This window comes from Balaenoptera musculus, chromosome X, assembly GCF_009873245.2.
Source record: "Balaenoptera musculus isolate JJ_BM4_2016_0621 chromosome X, mBalMus1.pri.v3, whole genome shotgun sequence".
Classification (NCBI taxonomy): domain Eukaryota; kingdom Metazoa; phylum Chordata; class Mammalia; order Artiodactyla; family Balaenopteridae; genus Balaenoptera; species Balaenoptera musculus.
The window spans coordinates 11,595,308-11,621,460 of record NC_045806.1 but is presented as its reverse complement, the minus strand read 5'-3'; the positions used below and the strand labels follow the sequence as shown (position 1 = coordinate 11,621,460).

The following is a 26,153-nucleotide window of genomic DNA, read 5'->3' as shown; positions in this document are numbered from 1 at the left end:
TCCTCCTGCCATTCGCTTTCACAACATTCCCCGGAGGCCCCGCCTCCTCAGCCTCCCTTGGCAACCGAGTCCTGGCCGGCTAGGCAGGCTCCGCCTCCTCTGCGCTGGACGCAGCCTCCGGCCTGGGCCTCCCAAGATGCAGCGCGCGGGCGGGAGGTTTGGAGCCGTCTGGTGCTGAGCGGGTTTTCGGCGTCGGGGACGTGGCGGCCGCGGTGTGCTAGAGCCTCACACGCTGAGGTAGGGCCGGTGGCGTGTTCCCTGACCCAGCCTTCGCCGAGGGGGTGGCGACGGCGGCGCAGGGTTTTGCTCCCCTAAGTCCCTTTATTGCGGAAGAGCGCGAAGGAAGTGGGCTTCCCGGGGCCTGTGCCCACCCTTCTCTGGAAGGATAACTAGATTACTCCAAGTGCTTACTCTATTCGGGGATTATTTCGCTTGACACTTTCTTCACCTCTGCAGCATCTTTCTCACTTGGAGGGTGAAATACTTAACAGAGGATATATCTTTGACATCTTTAAGACAGGTATATAGAGTTAAAAGATGTAAAGCGTCTTACGGTTTAAGTAAGGTAGTTCTCAGCCGGGGCAATTTTGCCCCCCCGGGGGACATTTGACAATGTCTGGAGACATTTTTGGTTTTTGCAACAGAAGACTACCAAGAAATTTTAAGAACGGCCCCCATATTCCCACCAGCCGTAGTCAACCACGATGGACACTCTTTTGCCCCAAATTTTGTTTATATCTTCACTTTTTTTTATGGGGGAAAAATGAACACTGTTTAATAAGTATTTGAATACGTCCTTGAAATAGTATTTAAGATATGGCTAAAGTCTCTCTCTGGCTCCACTCGCCTACTCTGATATTCCTCTTCTCCAAAATCAACAGTCATTGGGATTTGGCATGAATCTTTGCACCTTTGCTTTTTTTGTTTTGGACCAGGCTGCCTAGGTTTGAATCCTGGCTCTGTCACTTCCTATCTGTAGGCCTTAAACTCCATGCCTCAGTTTCCCCATCTGTAGAATGGGATAATACTGCCTACAGCATAAGGACGTCATGAGGAATGAGTTAGTCCAAAGTGCTTAGAACAGTGCCTGGCATAGAGAAAGCAGTCAGGGAATACAGCCATTGCAGGTAAACAAAATATATCATGCTGTTTTATGTGTTTTGATTTTGATACATAATGTGCTACGGTATACATTTTTCTTCAACTTAATTTTTTTCATTTGACTTTTGAAGTCTAGCCACAATGATACACATCTAATTCATTCCTTTTAACTGTAGTATGATATTCCATCTGTATTTATTCATTCCCCTATTGGTCATTGAAGTTTTTGCTTTTTAAAAAAAAATGCAAATAACAGCAAAGTGAACATTCTAGAGCAATGTCTTTGTGCACTATTATGTAGGATTATTTCTCTGGGTTCATATCTAGAAATGAAATTGCTGAGTATATGCATTTCTGTTTACTGCCAAATTGCCTCCCAAAGTCTCCCTTTAATTAAGTACTTGTAATGATTTTCTAACAGATGGCTCCTCCTCCAATCTCAATTCACTCCCCCATCTTCAACACTGTCACCAGGATCTTTATTATTCAGAAGTACAATCCTGTGATTTCTATTTTTGAAATCTTTCAGTGATTTATCATTGCTTAGAGAAAGCTAGAATTCCTTAGTATGGTATCAATAACCTTTAATTTCATCTTTCCTGATTCTCTTAGTGGATCACCATCCCCCCACATTCATCTACATTTCAGGTACACTAAGTGTTGTTGGGAAAGGGGAGATTGATTCTGGGCAAGCCCCAACAAATGACCTAGGTATATAGGTAGAAAAAGTTTTAACAGTGGACCCATTCTGTAGCCAAGTTAATTTACTTAGGTAAACAATGTCCTATATGTTGGAAAAATGATATCTATGGGTATTACGCTCATAAGTTTATGTTTAATATTATTAGGTGAAGTTTTTCTTTGGGAGTCTTAATTCTATCTTTTTTCCAAAGGTAGGATTCCAAAGACACTTTCCATTGGTCGCAATCTATCGATTGGTTTCTTAGAGTTTTATAGCTTTCATTTGCAGGTAATATAGTGTCTTTTAGGATCTTCCTGAACCAGACTTGTAGTTTATTTAAGAGTTCTGAAATTTATAATGCCAAATGTTATTATTAGCATTGAACAGGAACATTGTTTACTTGGTGGGAGGCTGGGAGAGAAGGGTGATAATTCGTTGCCCATCTACTATATTTAGGTTAGCATGTATTGTTTTTCTAGTATACTCACACATCTGTTTTCATTTTGTATGTAAAATATATACAGTCAACTTTGATGTGTGGTAATACAGAACAGGAAAAGCTCAAATTAACTACCTAGTATTTTGCAAATAATCTGCACCCAAATCTCCCCTCCCTCCCTCCCTCCCTCCCTCCCCCACCCTCCTCCAGAGCTGAAACAGGAGGTAAAACTTAACTGGTTTGAGTTACCTGTTTTATTCTGCAGCCACTGTTATAAGAGTACCAAGTAAAAAGTCAAGTGACTAATAGGCTGGAATACTAAGCCTGGTGTCCTGATTTGATTAATCAAGGCTTGTTTATATTGGTTTAAGAACCTCTAAATTGAACCTGGGTTTGTTTCCAGATTATTTCTATCTGAAAAAAGAACATTATCACTTATTCCATAGCCTTAAAGATTTGTCTTATGAACATATACTCAGAACTTTTACTTTTAAAAAAGATGTTGCATAGTATAAAATAAAACAGGTGTTCACAGATACGTGAATTCAGTAAGCCTTGAGATTACAGAAAGTTTGAGGAAAAAATTTATCTTTATAAATATATTAAAGTTTCTAATTTTTAACCCTGAAGATGGTCCATTTAGAGTAACTTATCTTAAAAATGTGCATGTTTTTGCAGTAGTATTTAAAAATAAAAAAAAATGACCTTTTATGTAACAGTTATGTTTTTTAAATCTATTTGAGTCTAAGTCCATGAGAAGAACTTTGCTTTTTGCCTACAGCTCATGCTAAAAGCATGTTGGGTTAGGATTATAATAGGGCTTTGAATGCCATGCCAAGCTTTTTAGCAGTGGCTTGCACCCGTTTATCTCTATGTCATTCATACGTTCAATACACTGTTTCGCATCTGTCTTTCCAGGTAGTAGTTTAGGGATCATAGATCGTAGATCTGGGCGGTGGCAGGGAGTGGCGGTAAGTGCATGCAAAGCTTTTAAATTAGGGGACAGTTACCCAGTCAAGTTTGTGTTTTAGAACAATAACTGAGGTAGCATAAATGAATGGATATATTAGAGGGGAGAGAGACTAGATTAAGGAAGACTGATTAAAGGGCTTCTTTTATCGCAACGTAAATGAGAGATGAAAGCCTGATTCATCGTAGTGGCAGTTGGATCAGAGAATTGGAAGAAAGAAGTTTCTAAGTTAAGGAACTTGGTGATAGCATTAAAAGAATAGAATGTAAGGGGCCTGATTTTCCTAACTCACTACTTTATGAAGGTGCAACAATACATACTCCAAAGTTTTTTGAAGGGGGCGGTTCTGTAACCTTTTACTTAGTGGTCTTACCACTAAGATCCTCCTTACTCCTGTCACACTTGGGTGTTGGTGAACAAGAGCATTGTGTTGATGACACATTAGTTGTGACATTTACTATTAAAATAACAAAATCCTTTCCTGGACAGAAGGTATTTTTGGTTGTTTTTAGTATTAAGAAATCTGAACACCTTTTGAAGTGAGTAGGTAGTAAAAGACAATGAGTTCTTAGATCTTTACCTCAGAATATATAATTTATATTTACAATATATAATGCTAAAAAAAGAATATATCATTTAGTGCTAAAAAAGGAAACTTTCTTAGAAGTCCTCTAAGAGGTCTGAGATGTCTGTGGGAAATTTGAAATAAATTAGTAGTCATACATTTTGATGTAATATAACCAATATGTGTATTTCCTTTCAAGTAAAACGTAGTTTCATAAGTAAAAGCCACACCTTTGGTTACCCTGCCTATCTTCTTTACTGATGAAGCTGAAACTACTCTGGGGTACCTATTGTCCCAGATCTTTGCATGAATTGCTTAACAACAAGCCAGGAAACTGGCTTCTGCTAGTTTGTATTATGATCTAGTATCTCCAGTTACTTCACTAATACTTCTTGAAATTCTCAAAAACAATATTATCGATTTGAAAAAAAAACCCCAAATGCCATAGAGGAATGTATTTATCTGTTGCTGCATAACAAATTACTCCCAAATTGAGCAGCATAAAACAACAAACATTTATTAACTTAAAATTTCTGAGGACCAGGAATTTGGGAGCCGCTTAGCGGGGTGGTTCTGCTCAGAAAGGCTTGACTGGAGCTGGGAGATGGGATCTCTGGAAGGCTCACTCACATGTCTTGGCAAAAGGCCTCAGTCCGTTGCTGGCTGTTGGCAGGAAGCCACAGTTCCTTGCCATGTGTACATCTCCGCGGGGCTGCCCGAGTGTCTTAATGATACGGCAGGTGGCTTTCCCCTGTGCAAGTGAGCCAAGGAAGAGGTCACTGAGGAAACCCCCATGCTCTGTCACTCAGTCTTCTGCTGTATTCTGTTGGCTGGAAGTGAGTCATAATGACCAGGCCTCACTCAAGGGGAGGAGAATTCCTTCTTGATGGAAGGAATTTCAAATAAATTTGTGAGCATATTTTATTTTATTATTATTTTTTTGGCTGCATTGGGTCTTCGTCGCTGCACGCGGGTTTTCTCTAGTTGCTGCGAGCGGGGGCTACTCTTCTTTGCGGTGCATGGGCTTCTCATTGCGGTGGCTTCTCTTGTTGCGGAGCACGGGCTCTAGGTGTGTGGGCTTCAGTAGTTGCAGCACGTGGGCTCTAGAGCGCAGGCTCAGTAGTTGTGGCGCATGGGCTTAGTTGCTGTGAGCGTATTTTAAAACCACATGTATTTGGAAGTTAGACAATAAGGTGCAGCATCTCCAATTCGAATGTAGATGCTGACTAATCTAGTCTGCTTTTAAGTAGAATTGCCTCTAAATCAAGTCATTTCAATAAAATGCAGGCTATATTAAGTTAAATTTATAGATTATGGTTCAGTGATTTTTTTTCTAATTCGACTATTGGTAGATTTTTATATTAAAAGAACAGAACCTAAGCCTTTGGAGTTTGCTTCTCATTTGAAACAGGAAAACAATATTACTTCCTTGTATATGACCTAGTTTTCATTTATTTCTAAAGTACTTTATTTTCCTGGTGTAAGTGATCCACAAATAAGAGAAAAGAGAGAGCATGAGTTAGAGTTACTTATAGTGAGTGATGAGAGAGATTTCAGCATTCACAGACCATTAAGTATGCAACTATTCTGATGTTTCTAAGATTAGGTACTGTATGAGCCAGAGCCGGCCATGATGATGAGAATGATAGTAGCACTTTATTAGCACTTTCTGTGTGCCAGCTTCTGTTTCAAGTGAGTTGTATTAGCTAATTCCAGCACCTTGTGGGGTAGATACTGTTACTACACCCCATTACATAGATGTGGATGTGAGGCACGAAGGGGTTAAGTAACTTGCCATAGATCACACATCTAGTAAAAGGCAGGCCCAACGTTCAGAGGGTGCTCTAAAGGTGCACGGTTCTTAGCATATGCTAAGCATTTGGTAACTGTTACAGGAGTGACTCAGCATATATAGCCACTGGATAAAGAGACATCAACATCTTTTTCTTACATGTTTTCTTACATGTGTTCAGTGGAGGGGGTGTTCCTTTGTTCTGTATTCTACTTTACTAATTCTCTCAAGTTGCCTTTCTTATAACCAGTGTTCAGAGTAAGGGAATGTGTGCCAGGACACTGTAGTGGTTAAAAGTGTAGGTTCAGGAGCCATGGGCCCCTCTTCCAAATCTAGTGCCATTGCTGATTAGCTTTGTCAGCTTGGAAGAATTTTCTGACCTTTGTTAAAATACGGTTTTCTTGTTTATAAGATGGGATAATAAGAATACTTACTTTAAAAGAGTTAGTTGTGAGCTTTAAGTGAAATAATGCATGTATTGTACCTGGCATATAATAAGCATGAATAATTGATAGATATTATTTAATTCTTGTGTTCATTATAATAATGATACTCTATTTTAATCCTCTGTTTTATAGAGGATCCTCTATTTTATAGATCCTCTATAATCTCTATTTTCTTCTACTTTGAATGAGGATAGTCACTTCCTTAGGGTGTAAAACTGCAGTTTTTGCAAAGTAAGATTTAAGATTTATTTCTGTTACTCTTATGGAGATTTTTTAAAGCCATGTTACAGCATCTCCTGTTTTTCTTTCTGGGCTTTCATTTTGGCCATCGAGTCCGTTCGAACTCCTTTCTCAGGGAAGCAGGAGCCCAAGCGCCTGGGCTGTGGGAGTGCTCTAATTTGAATCCTTGACTGACTGAGTTGTCATTGTAGAGGAGCTGAGGCCGAGAGGGAGAAACCAGATTAGGTCGGTAGGTTTGAGAGACAGAAGTAGAACCCTTAAGAAATTCCCTGAGCCAGAGAGAATGTGTGCAGTTCCTTATAATAGAGCACCCACACCTTTTAATAGATGCTGTTAACACATTCGGTTATCTTTTGTGGTGCGATTATTTGCAAACTGTGTTTTTTAAGGGCTGTACAGAAATAATATTTGGGATACAGTTTTTTGATAAGCGTGACATTGTTAAAATAGCATGAAAAGCTTAAAAATGTCAAAGTTTATAGTTACCTATGTGATAGTTCTCTAACAAAAACATGTGTTTTCTTTTCAGCTCTGCCTACTGGATGGCAGTTTCCCTCATTTCATTTTTAGGTTTAGAAGCATCAACTGGAATCGATTTACATTCGAAAATTGGACTTGATACTCTGGCTTTACTAGCAAACAAGCAATGTCATCTAATGAACAAGAAAGGCTCTTCTGTTATAATGGAGAAGTCCTTGTTTTTCGTTTGTCTAAAGGAAATTTTGTAGATGAAGGGCCTACAAAAACACCTGTGTTACATGTCAGAAGAATGGTATTTGACAGAGGAACAGGAGTATTTGTTCAGAAATCCACTGGATTCTTTAGCATAAAAGAAGAATACTCTCATTTAAAAATTATGGGTTGCGACTGTGTTTCAGATTTCAGAACTGGAATTAATCTGCCTTATATTATGATACAGTGCATTAAAGAGACTAACATTTTCAGATATTTTCTACTATTTCTTCACAGTACCAATAAATTTGAAAAGCGTTTGAGTTTTAGACTACTCTATGAGTTGAAGGACAGCATAAGGGTCCTTAATGGCCCTTTAGTTTTATGGAGACATGTCCAAACATTATTTTATATCTCTTCCCAAACTGGCAAAGTTGTTACTGTGTCCATTAAGTTTTCCTCTATTGAGTGGGCAGGGGAGATTGAAAATGTAGGTATGGTTTTGTTAGGACGAAAGACATGTTACTTATCTGAGGAAGGATGTACCCCACAGCCTTCAAAATCAGATTATGCAACTTGGAATACTCAATTTTGTGTATACTCCCTTGAAAGGGGAGAAGTAATAAATGATACATACATTATCCCTCCTGTTTATACCAGTGTGATAGCATGTGTGCATGTCTGTGCAACTGAGATTGTCAACAACCAGTTAAGAGTGTCTCTGATTGCTCTTACTCAAAAGAATCAGCTGATTTCATTCCAAAATGGGACTCCTAAAAGTGTGTGCCAGCTTCCATTTGGAGATCCTTGTGCAGTTCAACTTATGGATTCAGGTGGAGGAGACCTCCTTTTCGTCATATCCTTTAGGTCCAGTGATGCTTGTGCTGTTTGGGAAAAGAACTTTCAGGTATGGTACTTTTAATCATTCAGTTGGCATAGTCTTAGACCAACTAAGCATCCCTGTGCTTCAGAGGATTCATCCTGGAGTCTTATTATCCAAATCAATTTTTGGTGCTGCACTAAAAAGAAAATCATATATGTTACATCATTCTTTTTTCTTAAAATTATCTGAATATTACTTGATAAAGATTTTGCCTTGCGATTTTGAGTCATAAAACCCTTGAGTTTTTGGAAATACATAAATACATAACTACAATTATTATCTATTTATTTGTCTTTTACTATAACTTTCTAATTTTCATTAATTGGTAATAATTGGCTTTGTATTTTTACTTAGAATAAGATCATAAACCTTTCTAGAAAACTCAAATCAGTCGTTGAGCTTTTTAAAAGTTGGTCATTATCGTTTTAAACTTAAAATAAAATCTAGAGGAATTCCTTGAAAGCTGTCATTGTCCCTTTAGAGACAAATAATTGTTCTCCAGAGAAAAGTGATGTGTTAATTTTTCTAAAAACCGTTGCTTAGAGAATTTCATTATGTTACATTTTGAAACTCAGAGTTGTCCTTTGAGCAAGCATTCACATTTTATCTACATGTACTCATGTCTTTTAATGTAAGGTTGGGAAATTGCTTTAAAATACTCAATGGTATTGAGCGTTCAATCACGAGTAAAAAGGTGCAGAAAACGAAAAGGCAACTGGAGGATTGTAACGATAATATTTCTCTGACCCTGGTGTTTTGTTAACATTGCGTCCTCCTGGCTTAAGATGTTTATCAGCACATTCAGTTATGTGATATGAAGTGTTTATAGTTTAAGATCTTCCAAAGTAGTTTTTTTAGTACATTATACAACCTTTTAAGTTCTTGTGCTGCTTTGGGAAAAAAAGCAGATACTGCCTTACTTGATGTGCCCTGTCCATTTAATTAGAAGCTCAATTAAAATTTCTATCACAGGACTTCCCTGGTGGTCCAGTGGGTAAGACTCCGTGCTCCCAATGCGGGGGGGCCCGGGTTGGATCCCTGGTCAGGGAACTAGATCCCGTGTGCTGCAACTAAAGATCCCACATGCCACAAGTAAGAAATTGTCTCTGCAAGTTTTGACAAGTATCTATGTAGCAGACATTTCAAAATTGAGATCATTGTCAAGTATATGTGAAACAGATAGTGGTGTGTTGTAGATAGAAAGAGGCTAATATGTTCTAGAGGTGCGATGTCTGATACGGTAGCCACTAGCCCCAGGTGGCGATTCAACATTTGAAATGTGGCTGGTGTGAATTAGAACGTGCTGTCCATGTCAAATACACACCAGATTTCAAAGGCTTAGTAAAAAATGGAAATAAAATATCTCTTTAATAATTTTTATTGATTATATTGCATTGAAATAATATTTTAGATAGATTAAATAAAATAAGTTTCACCTTTTTACTGCTACTAGAGAACTTTCTTTTATTGGCTACTGGAAAATTTAAAGTTATATATGTGCCTTGCATTTGTGGCTCACGTATATTTCTTTTGGATGGCGCTATTGTAGAGCTAGAGATTGCAAGCGTGTGTGTGCATGCATGCGTGCACAGCTCTATGGTGTTTGCGTGCTGAGCACATTCTTATTACCAGTGTCTCTTCACATGGTTCATTATAGTCTATGCTATTCATGGCGGGGCAGTGGGAGGAAGGGAGGATATGAGTTTACAGCTTTCTCCCTGCAAGAGTGAAAAATCACTGCTTTGGAATTAACCTTATAGGGGAAAGATTGATATTTCATTATATAGATTGAGAGTCTTATGTTCTTGCTCTAATGCCGGCTACCCTCCACCTAGGGGAGGATGTATCCGTGCGGGATTCTAAGTGGGAGTTTCAGCTTTTCTGCCTGAGGGAGAAGGGGTTTCTGATCCCCACGGTGTTAGTTTTCTAGGGGACCAATCTGGAAGCTTTCAGCTTTATGGATCTTTAAGAAGTCGTCTTCTGTTTTAAACTTGGGGTCTCACGTTCTTGTATAAACTTAAGAAATCATTTCATTAGGCTAGGATGATTCTAGGTGCCCCACTATTAGGATCCCTCCCTTTCTGTGCCCCTCATAATGACTATGTTCTGTCCTACCAGAGTTTAGGGTATTAATTAATTTCATATGGACTCTTAAACGTTATTCTGCTTTGAGAGCTCTTAAAGTGTTTGCTAGTACCGTCTAGTTACCTAATGCCACTGAATTCTTTGTTTAATTGGTTTGATTATAAATACATATCCACTAAGGCTTATGGGAGTGAGGGTCATCCTTAAATTAACCAGTTAGAGAAAGAATCTTCACTAGAATTAGTCATGAGAAGTGTTAGAATTTATAAATTATAAAATTTTAATATAGAAATCAGGAACGTGACAGTCCCTGGACAAATGTTGATAAAGAAATTTCAGTACCTTGCTGTTTATAAATTGATGACTCCTTATGTCTTCTCATCTCCCAATATCTTTATTTTAGTTTCGTTTTCAGTGTTTACCCTACCATTTTCATTGCTTGTTTGTAAGATTGTAGATGACAAATTAGAACTACGTGCAACAAAAGGCTTTAGCTTACTTCTCATCTGATTTTTTTCTTTCTCTATTCCTTCTTTACCACTCTCTTTCAGGTTGCTGCTAAGTGGGAGAAAGTTAGCTCAGTACTGATAGATGACTTTCTTGGAACTGGAACTGAACAAGTACTGCTACTTTTTAAGGACCCCTTGAATTCAGATTGCCTCAGTTCCTTTAAAATAACAGACCTGGACAACTTAAACTATTCAGTAAGTTCTGTTTACTTTTTATGCATTACTTAAGAACATTTTAGAAAATTTGAGCACTTTAAAGTTTTTGACTTACCCTTTAAATATTTTTGATTTCATACTTAAAGTAAGCTTTTAGAACTTTAAAAATACATACATTGAATCTTTTAAATAGTACAGTGACTCTTCTTTCAACAAATGTTATACAAATTGACTTTTTAAAAATATTTATTTATTTTTATACAGCAGGTTCTTATTAGTTATCTCTTTTATACATATTAGTGTAGGTGTTTTTGTTATAAATTTGGAATATAGTATATCTGGTATTCACTCAAGTGACAATAATACTGTAAATTAACTTTATCATTGCTTCTGAAAAGCACATTTTATACCAATAAACATGATAATATTGGATTAATTAAGGAACAAAATAAAGCGAAACTGCTTTACTAAAAGAAGTAACAGTTCATAATATCTTAAGATTTTGAGCATAAGGAAAATAATACTCTGGAAGTTTCAGATCTATATAAAACATCTCTGAGCCTCAGTTTTTTTTTTTCTGTTTTTTTTTTCCCATTAGTAAAATGAGGATAATTCTTATTTTCTCTAGTTAAGGGATTTTATAAAAGCCTAGTAAGCTGATACTTTTGAAGCAGTATACAAATGTTAGGTGGGTGGTAATAGTGGAAATAATAATTTCTTTTTTCTAGTTATGAGAAGATGAGGGGGAAAATATGTATCTTGTCTTTTATATAACAATGTGTATTGTGGCACACTGCCTTTTGGATAAACTTTAATTGTATTTTGTTAATCTTAAGAATTTTCAATTTATTTCAAAATTTCAGTTGTAGTGTATTGTTTTATTTATTAGAGTGAAACATTGGATTACAATGAAGATGACTTACTTGACAACAAAAAGAATTATTTGGTGGTTCCACCTCTGGAAAGAAGATTGAAAGTTAGTGTCTTTGTTTGGTTTTTGCTTTTGCTTTTTTGGATTAGTGCTGTTCTAAATGAAGGAAAGAACATTGAAAGAAAGGTCCTTGAAGTATAAGAAACTGAGTGATTGGGAGGGAAAAATATGGTACAGATATCCCCTGCTTTTTGAAAGTTCGCTTTACGCCACTTTGCTTTATGCCGCTTTGCTTTATGCCACTTTGCTTTTACGAAAGACCTACGTTAGCACCTGTTTTTGCTAACCGAAAGAAATCCAAAGAGGACTCGCTTTTATGAAAACAGGCGAAAGTGAAAATAGCACTCAGCATTTGTTTTGCAAGAAGCTGGTTACAGAGGCAGCGCGCGTCCCGAGAAGCGAGAATGGCCCCACCAAGCTCCTTCCTGGGAACTGCGCTCGGCATCTCAGCATCCAGCCGCCATAGCTCTGACCTGTGTCTGTGAGCACCTGTGCTTTATCTCTCATTTATCTTGTGCATCCCTTAGCAAGATGTGTCCTAAGGTAATTGCTTCTTTGCTTTACATCATTTCATAATGGCTTTCAAAAGGTTTCATAGGCATGATCTACTTTTGGGTAGTGGGGAAACCTTTATTTCAAAGGATCTATTTCCTTTTTTGGTACCTCTGTAAAAGCTATTATGACATTACTTATAAATGTGTCATCTAAACATGATACCTTTTTGTCGTAAGATTATGTAAATTTAATAAGCCTTATAAGATAAAATAGAGGCTGACTTGTGAAAACACATTCTTCCTAGTTTTTAGGATCAATATACCATAACTCTTAAAGGAGCAGCAAATATGATGAATCATGACATGCTCTAAACATGATCAGTTTACCTTCAAGTTTTCCATACAAAGCTCTCTAAAAAAGTTTTTGATTTTTTTCCAAATGTACAAAGGTAACACACATTCCCTGCAAAATACTCAGACTATGCCAAGAAATATTCAAGAGACACTAACAATTACCTATGATTCCACTACTGTGATATAGCCAATTTTAACACTTTGACTTGCATATTCTTGTTGATGTTTTTAATGAATATATGCAAGTTTACATGGAAATGTGATTATACGATGCCTGTTCTTATGTAACCTGCCTTTTTTCATTTATAAAAATTTTCCAATATACAGAAAATTCATAGACTAAAACAGTGATTATCTCTAGTCCCCATGTAGATTCAACTATTGTTATTTTATAAAAAATCACATTTGCCTCATCTGTTTCTGCTTGTGTGTGTGTGTGTATGTACATGTATTTGTACATTTTTGCAGAACCATTTGAAAGTTGCATATATTCTAATACTTCACTCCTATGTGTTTTAGCAGGAATCTCCTAAAAATAAAGACGTTCTCCTATGTAACCCCGATACCATTATTCACTTAGAAAGTTAGTATAATAATCTCTTAATCTTATTTACTATTCAGTTCATATTCCGGTGGCTTCAGTTGCCACAAAAGTGTTTTATATGGCTGCTTTTTTCAGGATCCAATCAGTTTACACTTGCACTTGATTATTATATGTCTCATTGGTCTTTTTATCTAGAATTATGCCCTCTCCCCCTTTTGAAAAAAGTGACACTAATGAGGAGGCCAGGCCAGTTGTCCCTCCTTTCTGATTTGTCTGTTTCCTTGTGTTGTCATTTATCTTTTTCCTTTATCCCTGGCAAACTTTTTTGGTGAAGGGCCAGATAGTAAATATTTGTACTTTGCAGGCCCTTTAAAAGTTTTTTTTGCAAGTATTTTAATATTAAAGTGAATTCAGTAAATGCTTAGTGAACACATATTAGATGTGAATGTGAACAGTAGATAAATAAAACATAATGGACATAGAACCATAAAGGAAAAGATTGATTACATTAAAAACTTTTGTGCTGCAAACAAAGTAAAATAAAAAGACAAATTATATAAAAAGAAATTGGAACATATTTGACAAAGGATTAATTTTCTTAATATAAATAGGCATTCTAAAACAGTATTGTTGAGTATGTAAAGTGGTCCAACCTCCTCAGAAGGAAACTTGTTATAGCTATTAAAATGTGAATTGCACATATCTTTTTACTCTTGCAGTTTCACTTCTAGAAATCTGTTCTAAACATATACTTATACATGTAAGCAAAGCTGATTTTACAGGAACGTTTAAGTAGTATTAATAAAGTTCAATCAAAATCTAAATATCCATCATTAGGAGTATGGTAAATAAATTATGATATAACTGAACCATGGAATACTATGCAGCTGTCAGAAAGAATAAGGTACCTCTTTATACTGATTTTTAAATGATGCCAAAATAATTTAATTTATGAAAGCATGACTTTTAGAAATTCCACTTCTGGTAACATGTCACTTAATTTATTTGGATCAACTCTGATGATAAAAACAACTTAAAATGATAGATGAAATATGTTTTTAAAATCTTCTTAAAGGCTTCAAAAAGCTGAAAATATGAGAATAAATTAGCGGGCCAAACTCTAAAGTCTGGAACCCAGGGAGACAAGCAGAACACTGATGCTACTATTGCCCTGGGAGCGTTTGTATTTAACATAAAGCAAGAGTGCCCTAGTCACCTGGCAGAAACAACATAAAATCCTCTCTAGGAATACACATTTATCCTAGGTCTCTTCTGAATCTCACAAGTAATTTTTTTTTTAACATCTTTATTGGAGTATAATTGCTTTACAATGGTGTGTTAGTTTCTGCTTTATAACAAAGTGAATCAGTTATACATATACATATGTTCCCATATCTAAATCTCACAAGTAATTTTTTAAGGAAAATGAGCCACCTACAGAATAACTAAGCACATGAAGAAACAAGGCATCATGATTAATTATTCACAGAAAATAACCATTTCTATAAACTAAAAATAAATTGAAATTAAAAAAAAACAACAGATGAGTTTAACAGTTGACTCAAAGAGATGTGGAGCAAATAAGCAAACTGGACTGTTAGAAAAATTATCTAGAAGGTATCAACAGAGACAAAGAAGGAAAATATGAAAGAAACAGAGAGGGAAGGCAGGGACATACGAAGGCAGGGACTAAGAGATAGCTGAGCGTCCATGTTGTTTCAAGTATCCACATGTTACCACTAGCTCTCAATGTGGCTCAAAACATTTCTAAGCGCTGGAAGGCCTTTTAGAGATGAACAAATCTACCCTCTCCGCCATTTTGCATACGAGGAAGCAGATGGAGAGCCAGAAATGTGAGGTGGCTTGCAGAGTTAGAACTAGAGTTCGGCTCACTGTTCTTTCCCCATGCAGTTTATTTTCCAGCCACTTGTTGGAGGGGATAAGGAGAGGCCAGGACCTTGGAGACACTTGTGCATATGTACAGGAATGTTCACAGCAGCATTATTTGTAATGCTCCACAGCTGGGTATAACCCAACTGTCCATCAGCGGGAGGAAGGAGAGGGGAACTGGTGTAGTGAGTCGATGGGGTGCTACAGAGCAGTGCAAGGCACGAGCTACAGCTACTAGCGACAAATAGACGACTCGAAAAGCGATTACATACAGAACGATTCCACTTACAAAAGCTCAGAAGCACAACACACACACACACTAAACATATTCTTTAGGAGTTCATATGATGGTGGTAAAATGATGAGGACCAACAAGGAAGTTATCCTGAAAGGCCAGGGTAGTGTTGCCTCCGGCAGAGAGAGGTTCTCCATCGGGGAGGGCCCATGGGCTGCTCCTAAAGTGCTGCTTTTTTGACCTGGGTGTGGTTCCAGGGGTGTCTACTTCATCATTAGTCTATGAACTGCTTTTTTGTCTTGCACACTCTTCTGCACATATGAAAGAGATCACAATAAGAACAGGAAAGCAAGATTCGGTGTCACGCAGTGCAGTGTGCTCCTGTATTTGGTTTGGGGTAGGTTTTGTTTACGGGGAGGAGAATGAAAGCATACCTTAACATATACATGGAAAAGTTCTGGAAAGGTAAGCAATCTTTTGGCTGTGCAAATGGGATTGAGGGTCTAGGAAGGGAAGGTGAGATGTCTTTTTATGTTGTTTAAATTTGTTATCTTGGGCTTATTTTCATAATTTTATAACAAAACTTGTAACAACATAGAATATTTAAGTAGTCTAATGACACACGATTTATTCCTGGAGTGGGGGTCACATTGAAGAGAGTAGGGAAGAGAGACCACAGATAATTTCTGAGGGTGCCCTCATTGTCAGTCTGCCCGGGTATCCTTCTCTTCCACTCCCTGCCCCTCCAGCAGCCTCAGACTTGGCTCTCTACCCCAGACAGGTACATCTCACGGCCCCACAGTCATGAGTTACTCGACTAATGAATGATGGAACGTGAATGACGTGGAGCCCTCAGAACTAGGCTAACAGATGAAGTTTTAAAATGTTAGGTAGACACTTTACATACTTTGTGCACCGAGGGAAGATAGAATTCAGTCTTTACTCTCCAACTTCTATTCATTGATAAAAGGAAAAAGAATTTATCTGCCTTAAAATGTAATTTAAAAGAAAGGCAAATAGAGGTTGCATCTTGTTTTTTTTCAGTCTAGAAAAACATGTTATATTAAAAGCTGGATTAATACTTAAACAGTCTCAGATATCCATCTGAAATGAAACAGCTTCTAAATGTTCAGTGACGCGACTCTTTTTAAATTTTCAGGAGTAAAATATATTTCATGAATGTTTCATCCTTAGTGCTGAAATCTATTTACCTGGTATAATAAGAGGAACGGTTTGCTGTATGCCCAGTTCAGAGCCAATTTTTACCCCCGGTAGTTAAGACTGGACCCGAGCACTGAGTTTATTTGCACAACAATTAACGTGTGACAGTTTGGGATCTGTTACATGTTACCTTTAAAATTTTGCTATGAAGGTCATATGAACAGAGGATTTCAAGCAGTATCAAATCAAAAGTAAGCATTTCTGTTCATAATGATACATCTTGCTTTTTGAAGCAGAAATTATTTCAACAAGAAAAACAGTTTTCTTGTTGGAGTAGGAGTGTTGGTAGGCCTTGCTTTTTATTAATGTTGATTGGACTTATTCATATTCATATTGATTCATTACTTAACTCAGTAGTGAAACAGATGCAAATACATTGGCATTCTCTCAATTTGATATGTAAACTATTGTAATTATTTGCTGTGTTTATTTTCCTTTGTAATTAGAGACTCAAAATTTGTAAATAAAATAGTTTTGCTTTGAGATGTATTCTTTACTTGTCTATAGAAAAATGAATTAATAAGCAAATTTGGAGAAAATACTTACGTATTATTGGTACGTTCGGTTTCATTTGAAATTATATCTCTGGCAATGATTTTTCTTTATACTCTACAGGTTGGTTTGGTTTCTGTTCAGGAATTACAGCAGCATCTCTTGCTTAAGGAAAAAATTATTTCAAAATCTTACAAGGCTTTAATGAACGTGTTTCAAGGGAAAGATGATAGTACATCAAGTGCAGAGGAGGTAAAGTTGATCATGTGACCATTTTATCATTTTATGAATTGAAAACCTACAAGCTATTGAAGAGTTCTTTAAATTAGAATATTGGAATATATTAGAAAATGCTGCACAATGGATCAAGAAGCAAAGTGGCAGGGATTATGTAATGGTGGGCTTTTATGACATTGAAAACTATTTGGTTAAAAAGCCAATATTTTACCAATTTGCGGATTATTCTGTAGGATATTAAAATCTCAGTTATCAGGAACCTCGGGGAACAAGTCCTTTTGTTTAAACAAGGTTTAAATATTAAACTGTTTTATTTGTATAGTTTGAATAGAAATTACTCCTAAGTGAACTACAGATAACCCTTGAACAACATGGGGGTCAGGGGCGCCGACCCTACACGCAGTGAAAATCCACAAGTAACTTTACTGTGGGCCATCTGTATCCCTGGTTCCCCATCTGCAGATTCAACCAACTGGGGATCAAGTAGTACTGTAGTGTTTACTATTGAAGAAAATCCGCATGTAAGTGGACCTGCACAGTTCAAACTCCTTTTGTTCAAGGGGCAATTGTATATGTTTTCTGACTTCTTAAACAGAATATACTGAGTATTATTTTACCTTGTATTAATGGTGACATAATTTCATCATTAATATAATTATTCTTTTAGTCTGTTGCATGGTTCATTTCTAAGGATATTTATTCCTCTACTTAATGTCCCTAAATTGCTATGCTCTTCTAGTCCTCATATCTGCTTTTTATAATTTTACTCTCGTTTCCTTTGTGGTTGACCATCGTAAGAACCTCTTCAGGTACCTTGCAGTTACTTATGCCAGTATAGTAATGTAGAAAGTGAGCAAAAACTGCTTTGACTTCATAAAAAATAGGATTTATGCACATTTGTTCCCTACAGAGAAAGATAGCATAACAGAGTTACAGATAAATCAAGAAAAACTGGACATAGACACACTTGAAGTTACATTTTCTTCCCTCAAGTCACTCTAGTGCCTTGCTTTGACTTCCTTTAAGATTTACTGTTCTTGTAATGCTCTTTGCCTTGTGTCTGTACTTCGGTCTTAGCCATATGATGATTTTGGCCCAAAATATTATTCCATTAACATAAAAAACAAAAGCACATCGTCTTGCATTTCTGTATTACTGTTCTCATCTCCTGGGAAACCTAATGCGAGTCCTTGTAGAAAGTCACTGTTCAAAGTCTTCCCATTTCCCTTCCCCACTTGACCCCGGTGATTTTGCTGGTGTTAGAAAAGGGGAAGAAATGTTAGAAATTAATGCATTGAAGCCACTGCGTGCAAGACACTGTTTTGGGCCCTTTACATTGTTAACTTTAAGAGCATTTCTGGCAGGTAATAAAAATTTCTGCGGGTTTCAGGTGAATAGCCTGCCTCAAATCTGACAGCTACTGGCAGAAGTGTCAGATTCCTAGGAACATGTTTCGTTCACTGTAATGTAAGTGCCCATATCTTTTTTCAGTAATTACCACATAGAGGGGCAGTATAGAGTAATGGTTAATATGCAACATGGGCTCTGGAAGCAGTTGCCTCTGGTTCAGATTCCAGCTGAGTCTTGCTAACTGTGTGACCTGGGGCGAGGTACCTAACCTCCCTATGCCTCAAGTTTCCTTATCTGGAAAATGTAGATAATAATACTACCGACCTAGGGTACTAGAGTTACTGTGATGGTTAAACAAATTGACGCATGAATGGCATTTAGAACAGTGCCTAACATATAGCAAGCATTCAGTAAGTGTTGTGTATTATTATTATCATTACTCCTCCTCCTATTTCCATTTCTATTATAAATCCATATGTGTGCGGAAATAAGTGAGTGTGGCCTGGACTTTAAAGAAGAAAATTTTAGCATCAACTCTACTAGAATTTTTTTTAAAAAAGGATAAATAAAAGAAGAAAATTTTAGCAATAATCGATCAGCTGTCCTAAGATAGTTTAATCACTGTTATTCATACAAAAGTTTCCAGTTACATTTTAGAGTTGTCACTGCTAAAATAAAGATTGGATTGTTCTCAGCATGCCTTGAGCACGTATTGTGAGATTATTTTTCAAAATGGACTCCAGGTTTACATCCCTGCTGGCTCTGTGTTGGGTACCCAGAGCCCTGTTTACAGTCAGGCCATGCTTCTTGATCCAAGTAGATGGTTAATTGTATGTTTTATAAGTTTTATTTTAGTGAATTATATATAATCTATAGTATATTATTGATGATAATTTATTTTAAAATATGTAAGCCGTAAGGCCCAGCCAAAAGCTGGTTTACATTATTTTTTTTAGTTTTGCTGCATTTGGCAGGTTGTTTTGTTTTGTTTTTTTTGTAATCAGTTATTTAAACATTTTTCCATAAGGAATGTCTTGTCACTCTTTGTGGTGAAGAAGAAAATCCTGTCTATACCTTTGATGAAAAGTTATCAGATAATTTTCAAGATTCAGAACAGCTGGTAGAGAAGATATGGTATCGTGTAATAGAGGATAGCTTGGTTGTTGGAGTGAAAACCACATCTTCTTTGAAGGTGTAAGTAAATTCTAACATGATAACATTATCTTGATGCTCTACAACAGCACTGTCCAACAGAAATATAGTGCATGGAGGTATTTCATTCTAAATAATTACCAAAATCGACTCTTTTAAAAACTTAGTAGTTTTTTTTTTCTTGTTTAAGAGGAAAGGAGAAAAATCTACCTCAAAAATAAAATACAGGCATTACTTTACCTTTCCTTTCTCCTAAAAAAATTACTTCCTTAAGTCCAGCATATTTATAATGTCTTTGCTTTCCTATTTCAAGAGAAGTGCTATTACAGAATCTTTAAAAATGTGTTTGGCTTTTACACTTCATTTTCTGATATATTTTACATTTGAAATGATGTTTCCTAGGAAAGGAGAGAATAAAACTTTTTGGTTGTTGTTTGTATGGCATTTAATCATCTGTTTGATTTTAAAGAATGAGCTTTTAGAGTAAACAGAGCTCTGTATTTTTTACAGGTCCCTGAATCATGTGACTTTATCGCTGTCAATGGATCAAGCCCCTAACTCCAGCTTTCCGCTCATTAAGTGTCAAAATAGGGTGATCAAGTTGAGTAGGATATCTTCCCCAGTACCAGGCTCAGTGCCATATGAAATAGGATCAGCGGTAAAAAAAATCAAGTTGAGTGTTGAGAGTGAGAAAGAGGAAGAGAAAGAGGAAAGCATTGTTTGTGTACAACCATCTGAGAAAGAGTATGTGCAGATGATTACTGCTGTAACATCTCTTTCACCACTTTTAGCATTCAGTAATTTTTGTTGCATTGTGCTGCTACAAATTAGAGAGAGAGAGAATGGTAACCATTCTGCAACTCGTTATGTTCAGTGTGGCAGAATTTTTTTAAGTCTAGAAGATCTTTCAAGTGGGAAATACCTGCTGACATTTCCAAAGAAGAAACCTATAGGTAATTTTTGTGGGTCCTTTTTAATCATATACCTAATTGAATCAGAAAATGTTAAGAATTCCCTTTATGTGATAATGGGCGGAGTTTAATGACAGCACTTGTGACATGTTTTTGCCATAGAACACATGGAAGATCTCTTTGCGCTTCTTGCGGCCTGGCAGAGAGCTTGTTTTCAAATCATATCACCCAGCTATGCTCTGACTTCAATGAAGGTGTGGCTCTTAGAACACATGGAATGTGAAGTTATCAAAGAATTTCCAGAAATTTGCTTTTGCAAAAGGCCAGGAAGTTTCTATGGGACACTCTTCAACTGGAAACAAAGAACACCATTTGAAGGGATTTTAATAGTCTATTCCAGGTAATGCACATCAAATTGGAATTGGTCCAGGGAAGTGTGTGTGTGTGTGCGTGTGCGTGTGTGTGTGTGTGTGTGTGTCAACAGGGATCCCCGTGGTAGTGTTCTATACCATTGTGGGACATGTCCAGGTCATCGCCTGGTACAACATGAATGAACAGGTGGTCTCATTTAGAAACTGAAGCCGTTTTGATTTTATGTTTGTTTTTGGCTTTTTGGTGGGGTTGATTAGGGCCTAATAATGACTTTAAGATTTCCCCTTACTGCTCCCCCACAATGAAGTTTTAAAAATATAATTTTGATCGTATTACTCAGAGAAAGAACTTTAATCAGGAAGCAACCTGATTAATACTGAGTTGGTTTAGGATATGTATACGGCTGTTCCTCTGTATCCATGGAGGATTGGTTCCAGGACCCCAGTGGACACAAAAATCCACGGATGCTCAAGTCCTAGAAGACGGCATAGTATGGTCCGCCCTCCATACCCATGGGTTCCACATCTGCAATTCAACCAACCAGGGGGCTGACTGTATTTGATTGCTACAGTCTGAATTATGTCAGTGACCACATGAATGCATTATTGGTTCTGATGATTACTAGAGAGTTTAGAAATGAATATTAATTGATTACTACAGTATGTTGTACATGACCATTTTGCACTGTCCTAAGTTGTGTAATATTGTGTTTGGTTTTTTATTCCAGGAATCAAACAGTTTTGTTCCAGTGCCTTCATAATCTCAGCAGAGTTCTCCCTATAAACAGTTTCTTCAAATATCTAAAATTAGGAAGTGAGGATTTCCTAATTGGTCATTTGGCATTAGCTTTGGAGAAGGAGTTGGTTACCCTTGGTTCTTTTTCTTCTGCCTTAGTTAAGGTTGAAAGCAACTTGGTGCAGAGTTGTGAAGCAAGCAAAGAAAAGAGTAGTGGTGATGTGGCTGCCTTATCAGACATAGAGGAAAGCATCCATCCCTACAGAAAAGAACTTCAGAGAGAAAAGGAGCAAATGTTGGGGACGAACCTAAAAGTGAGTGGTGCCCTTTACAGAGAAAAGACTTTGAAATTAGCTGAGGTTCAGCTGAAATCAGACCTTGCTGCCCAGAAAGTGACTGATTTATAATTACAATCTCAGCTTGGTTATATTTTAGAATACTTTTCCCTGCCAGAGTGTTTTGGTCCTACTTGTTTTCATCTTACATTGTATGCCTTCTCTGTAAAAATAAAGATTGAGGCTTACTGTAGAATCTTTGGTTTTGAAGATGCACAAAATAGCATGCCTTAGAGCAGCACTTCTCACCTGGGCTCATTTTGCCTCCCAGGGGTGTTTGGCTATGTCTGGAGATATTTTTTGGTTGTCAGAAGTAGTGGCAGGTGGGGAGGGCAAGAGAGGGGTGCTATTCAGATCTAGTGGGTTGAGGTGAGGGATGTGGCTAAACTTCCTACACAGCACAGCGCAGCCCCCGACAAGGGAGGGTCCAGCCCAAATGTGAGTAATGCCCGGGGTGGAGAAATCCTGCCTTAGTGTTTCCACTTAAGACATAGGTGATGGAACCATATTTTGTTCTAAATCTTCAAAAAACCTTAAATAGCCCTTTTATTATACTCTGCTTAGTAAAACCTAGCATATAAAAATGAGCTTCAAACAGATAAACAAGGTTGTCACGATTCAGAAGTTTCTGTAAACATCAAGCCCCTGTGGAAATTTAAATGGCAGAGTGTCTAGGTGAGACCATTATGGTGGAAACCCTTATTAAATTAAATTTTCTTAGAAAGCCTCTATGAAATTGCGTAAGTCTATAGGCATGTGAAAATTTGGGGGCATTTCTTTGAAAAGCATCTCTCTTTCAAAAGGCTAAGCATACCTCACAGGCCACTATTTTTAAAAAATTGAAATTGCCTTTAAGCCATCTGAAATTCCAACTCTAGGCAAAGCTAAAATGTAAAATCCTAACTAAAGTAACTTAAAGAATATGGCACTCCTTAGGGACTGAGAAGTTTAAAAATAAGTGAAAATTCACTTCAGTTAAGTGATTTTTAAGGGGTCCAATGAGGCATTTCAAAGGGATAAAAATTCAACCTATTCTCTTTTCTTTTTGGAAAAAATAAGAATTCTGAAGTAATAAGAGAATGTCAGGAGAAGGGAAAAGACACAAAAGGATATGGGCCAAAAAGAATGTTTCTGATCCTTTTTGCTCTAAAATCCGTAAGTGAGATGGAAGTTTCTGTCTCAGTTGAAAGACATAAAGATGATTATAGAAAGCGGTATTTCACACTTGCAGCAGTGAAGTGCTAATCCCCCCCACCCCGTGCCTCAGAAGTGCTTGTCCCTAATGATCTGGTGATGCAAGTGGGTTTTTGAGAAGCTAGGTTATTACTGTCTTGTCTCGGTTTTTATGGTTGTCCATATAATATGCTACCTCTTTTTTTAGTAATCCATTGCAAATTGAGTTCTATAACTCTATAGCTCGATTTCTATGAAATCTCAATGAAAAATATTTCAGACTTTCTGGAAATGAAAATGTGATAATTTCAGGATTAATTGTGGAAGTCTGAAAGCAATGTGTGTCAGTAGATGTAGTGAAACTTCCCATGACATGTTCTGAAAGAACAACCAGGTAGAAAATATAGGAACTAAATTGTAAAATGGAGGCTGTCAAAACACTAAACAGAATATAATTGTAATAGTTTAATAGTTTATCTATAGAAAAGCTAGGATAGTAAAAAAAAAAAACAGCATATTGCTTATTTTTTATTTATAAAAGCAACCAAAAGGTATTAATCTGTATGTACCAAATAACCTCTTTACAAGTGAGCTTTGTACTCCAGTATAATTTTTTTTTCTTTTTTTTCTTTTTATTTTTTCACACACACACTGTATTTTATTTTTACAAGAGATAAATACACTGACACCAAGCATTGTAAATGGATGACTACAACAAAAGCAACAGTGATTGCAGTTACCGAACACGAAACACACTCATACTATGTCATAATATTGACATTCAGTCCAGTAATCCTCCACTGTAACAGCTCCTTTACTCTGCAGTGAAAATTGATTTGTATATTTTTTGCCTCTGAGTCCTTGTGGGATTTTTTTTTTTAATTCAAACAGAAAGTCACAAAATTATAATCATCCTCATCAGTTCACTCAGATCCATGTAATTAATTTTTTTTTCATCTTGATCTTTTGTTAGCACTTTTATGAATTCATCAGTTTTTCATTAGAGTTCTGAAAATGCTTATTCATTCAGTTCAGCAGTACAGTCAGTTACCAGAAACCTGTACTTGTCAGAGTCTTTTCCATGAATTCCCTGAAGATGAAACCCTTTTATAGGAACATTTTTGCAAAAGCATCACAGTACACCCAGAACTGTCTGTAAATGACAAAAGACTTAAAAATGACCACGGTTAAAGATCTGATGAAAGTTCGTAATAATGCAGTTGACAAGGAAATTTAGTTATTTCTGAGATACACATTTTAAAGTAATAACTAGAATTATGACTTATAACATTATACCAGAACATATAAGATTTTTAGAAATTTCATGTAATGTCTGAAACATTTATATTAACATATTTCCATACAAATAACCCAAAGAAAGTTTAGTGTTAGTTGTTTTTTTGTTTGTTTTTTTATACTGTAGGTTCTTATTAGTCATTAATTTTATGCACATCAGTGTATACATGTCAATCCCAATCACCCAATTCAGCACACCACCATCCCCACCCCACCGTGATTTTCCCCCCTTGGTATCCATATGTTTGTTCTCTACATCTGTGTCTCAACTTCTGCCCTGCAAACCGGCTCATCTGTACCATTTTTCTAGGTTCCACATATATGCGTTAATATACGATGTTTCTTTTTCTCTTTCTGACTTACTTCACTCTGTATGACAGTCTCTAGATTCATCCACGCCTCAACAAATGACTCAATTTCGTTCCTTTTTATGGCTGAGTGATATTCCATTGTGTATATGTATCACAACTTCTTTATCCATTCGTCTGTCGATGGGCATTTAGGTTGCTTCCATGACCTGGCTATTGTAAATAGTGCTGCAGTGAACATTGGGGTGCATGTGTCTCTTTGAATTATGGTTTTCTCTGGGTATATGCCCAGTAGTGGGATTGCTGGATCATATGGTAATTCTATTTTTAGTTTTTTAAGGAACCTCCATACCGTTCTCCACAGTGGCTGTATCAATTTACATTCCCACCAACAGTGCAAGAAGGTTCCCTTTTCTCCACACCCTCTCCAGCATTTGTTGTTTGTAGATTTTCTGATGATGCCCATTCTAACTGGTGTGAGGTGATACCTCATTGTGGTTTTCATTTGCATTTCTCTAATAATTAGTGATGTTGAGCAGCTTTTCATATGCTTCTTGGCCATCTGTATGTCTTCTTTGGAGAAATGTCTATTTGGGTCTTCTGCCCATTTATGGATTGGGTTGTTTGCTTTTTTAATATTGAGCTGCCTGAGCTCTTTATATATTTTGGAGATTAATCCTTTGTCCGTTGATTCGTTTGCAAATATTTTCTCCCATTCTGAGGGTTGTCTTTTCGTCTTGTTTATGGTTTCCTTTGCTGTGCAAAAGCTTTGAAGTTTCATTAGGTCCCATTTGTTTATTTCTGTTTTTATTTCCATTACTCTAGGAGGTGGATCAAATAAGATCTTGCTGTGATTTATGTCAAAGAGTGTTCTTCCTATGTTTTCCTCTAAGAGTTTTATAGTGTCTGGTCTTACATTTAGGTCTCGAATCCATGTTGAGTTTATTTTTGTGTATGGTGTTAGGGAGTGTTCTAATTTCATTCTTTTACATGTAGCTGTCCAGTTTTCCCAGCACCACTTATTGAAGAGACTGTCTTTTCTCCATTGTATATTTTTGCCTCCTTTGTCATAGAGTAGTTGACCATAGGTGCGTGGGTTTATCTCTGGGCTTTCTATCTTGTTCCATTGATCTATGTTTCTGTTTTTGTGCCAGTACCGTATTGTCTTGATTACTGTAGCTTTGTAGTATAGTCTGAAGTCAGGGAGTCTGATTCCTCCAGCTCCGTTTTTTTCCCTCAAGACTGCTTTGGCTATTCGGGGTCTTTTGTGTCTCCATACAAATTTTAAGATGATTTGTTCTAGTTCCGTAAAAAATGCCATTGGTAATTTGATAGGGATTGCAATCTGTAGATTGCTTTGGGTAGTATAGTCATTTTCACAATGTTGATTCTTCCAATCCAAGAACATGGTATATCTCTCCATCTGTTGGTATCATCTTTAATTTCTTTCATCAGTGTCTTATAGTTTTCTGCATACAGGTCTTTTGTCTCCCTAGGTAGGTTTATTCCTAGGTATTTTATTCTTTTTGTTGCAGTGGTACATGGGAGTGTTTCCATAATTTCTGTTTCAGATTTTTCATCAT

General features: G+C 36.8%; 1 protein-coding gene across 2 annotated transcripts; it reads left to right on the top strand.

The window, feature by feature from the left end:
• Positions 1-126: 126 nt before the first annotated feature.
• On the top strand, positions 127-21,985 carry FANCB (FA complementation group B). 2 transcript variants are annotated; one of them, XM_036840035.1, is made up of 9 exons: positions 127-237; positions 6,765-7,814; positions 10,427-10,579; positions 11,430-11,516; positions 16,825-16,953; positions 19,316-19,482; positions 19,951-20,393; positions 20,514-20,751; positions 21,451-21,985. In XM_036840035.1, exons 2-9 carry the CDS (start codon positions 6,882-6,884, stop codon positions 21,863-21,865), a joined length of 2,565 nt encoding a protein of 854 aa, XP_036695930.1. In that variant the 5' UTR covers positions 127-237; positions 6,765-6,881; the 3' UTR covers positions 21,866-21,985. The 2 variants fall into 2 exon arrangements, with proteins under 2 accessions (XP_036695930.1, XP_036695931.1); XM_036840036.1 differs by having other exon boundaries at positions 135-237; positions 21,618-21,984.
• The last annotated feature ends 4,168 nt before the right edge of the window (positions 21,986-26,153 follow it).

Bases quoted from the DNA above. Each gene is read 5' to 3' on its own strand.
- FANCB (XM_036840035.1), top strand. From the start codon at position 6,882: ATGTCATCTAATGAACAAGAAAGGCTCTTCTGTTATAATGGAGAAGTC. The intron at 10,580-11,429 runs GTAAGTTCTGTT...TTTATTTATTAG, and splicing joins TGGACAACTTAAACTATTCA to AGTGAAACATTGGATTACAA. The intron at 20,752-21,450 runs GTAATGCACATC...TTTTTATTCCAG, and splicing joins ATTTTAATAGTCTATTCCAG to GAATCAAACAGTTTTGTTCC.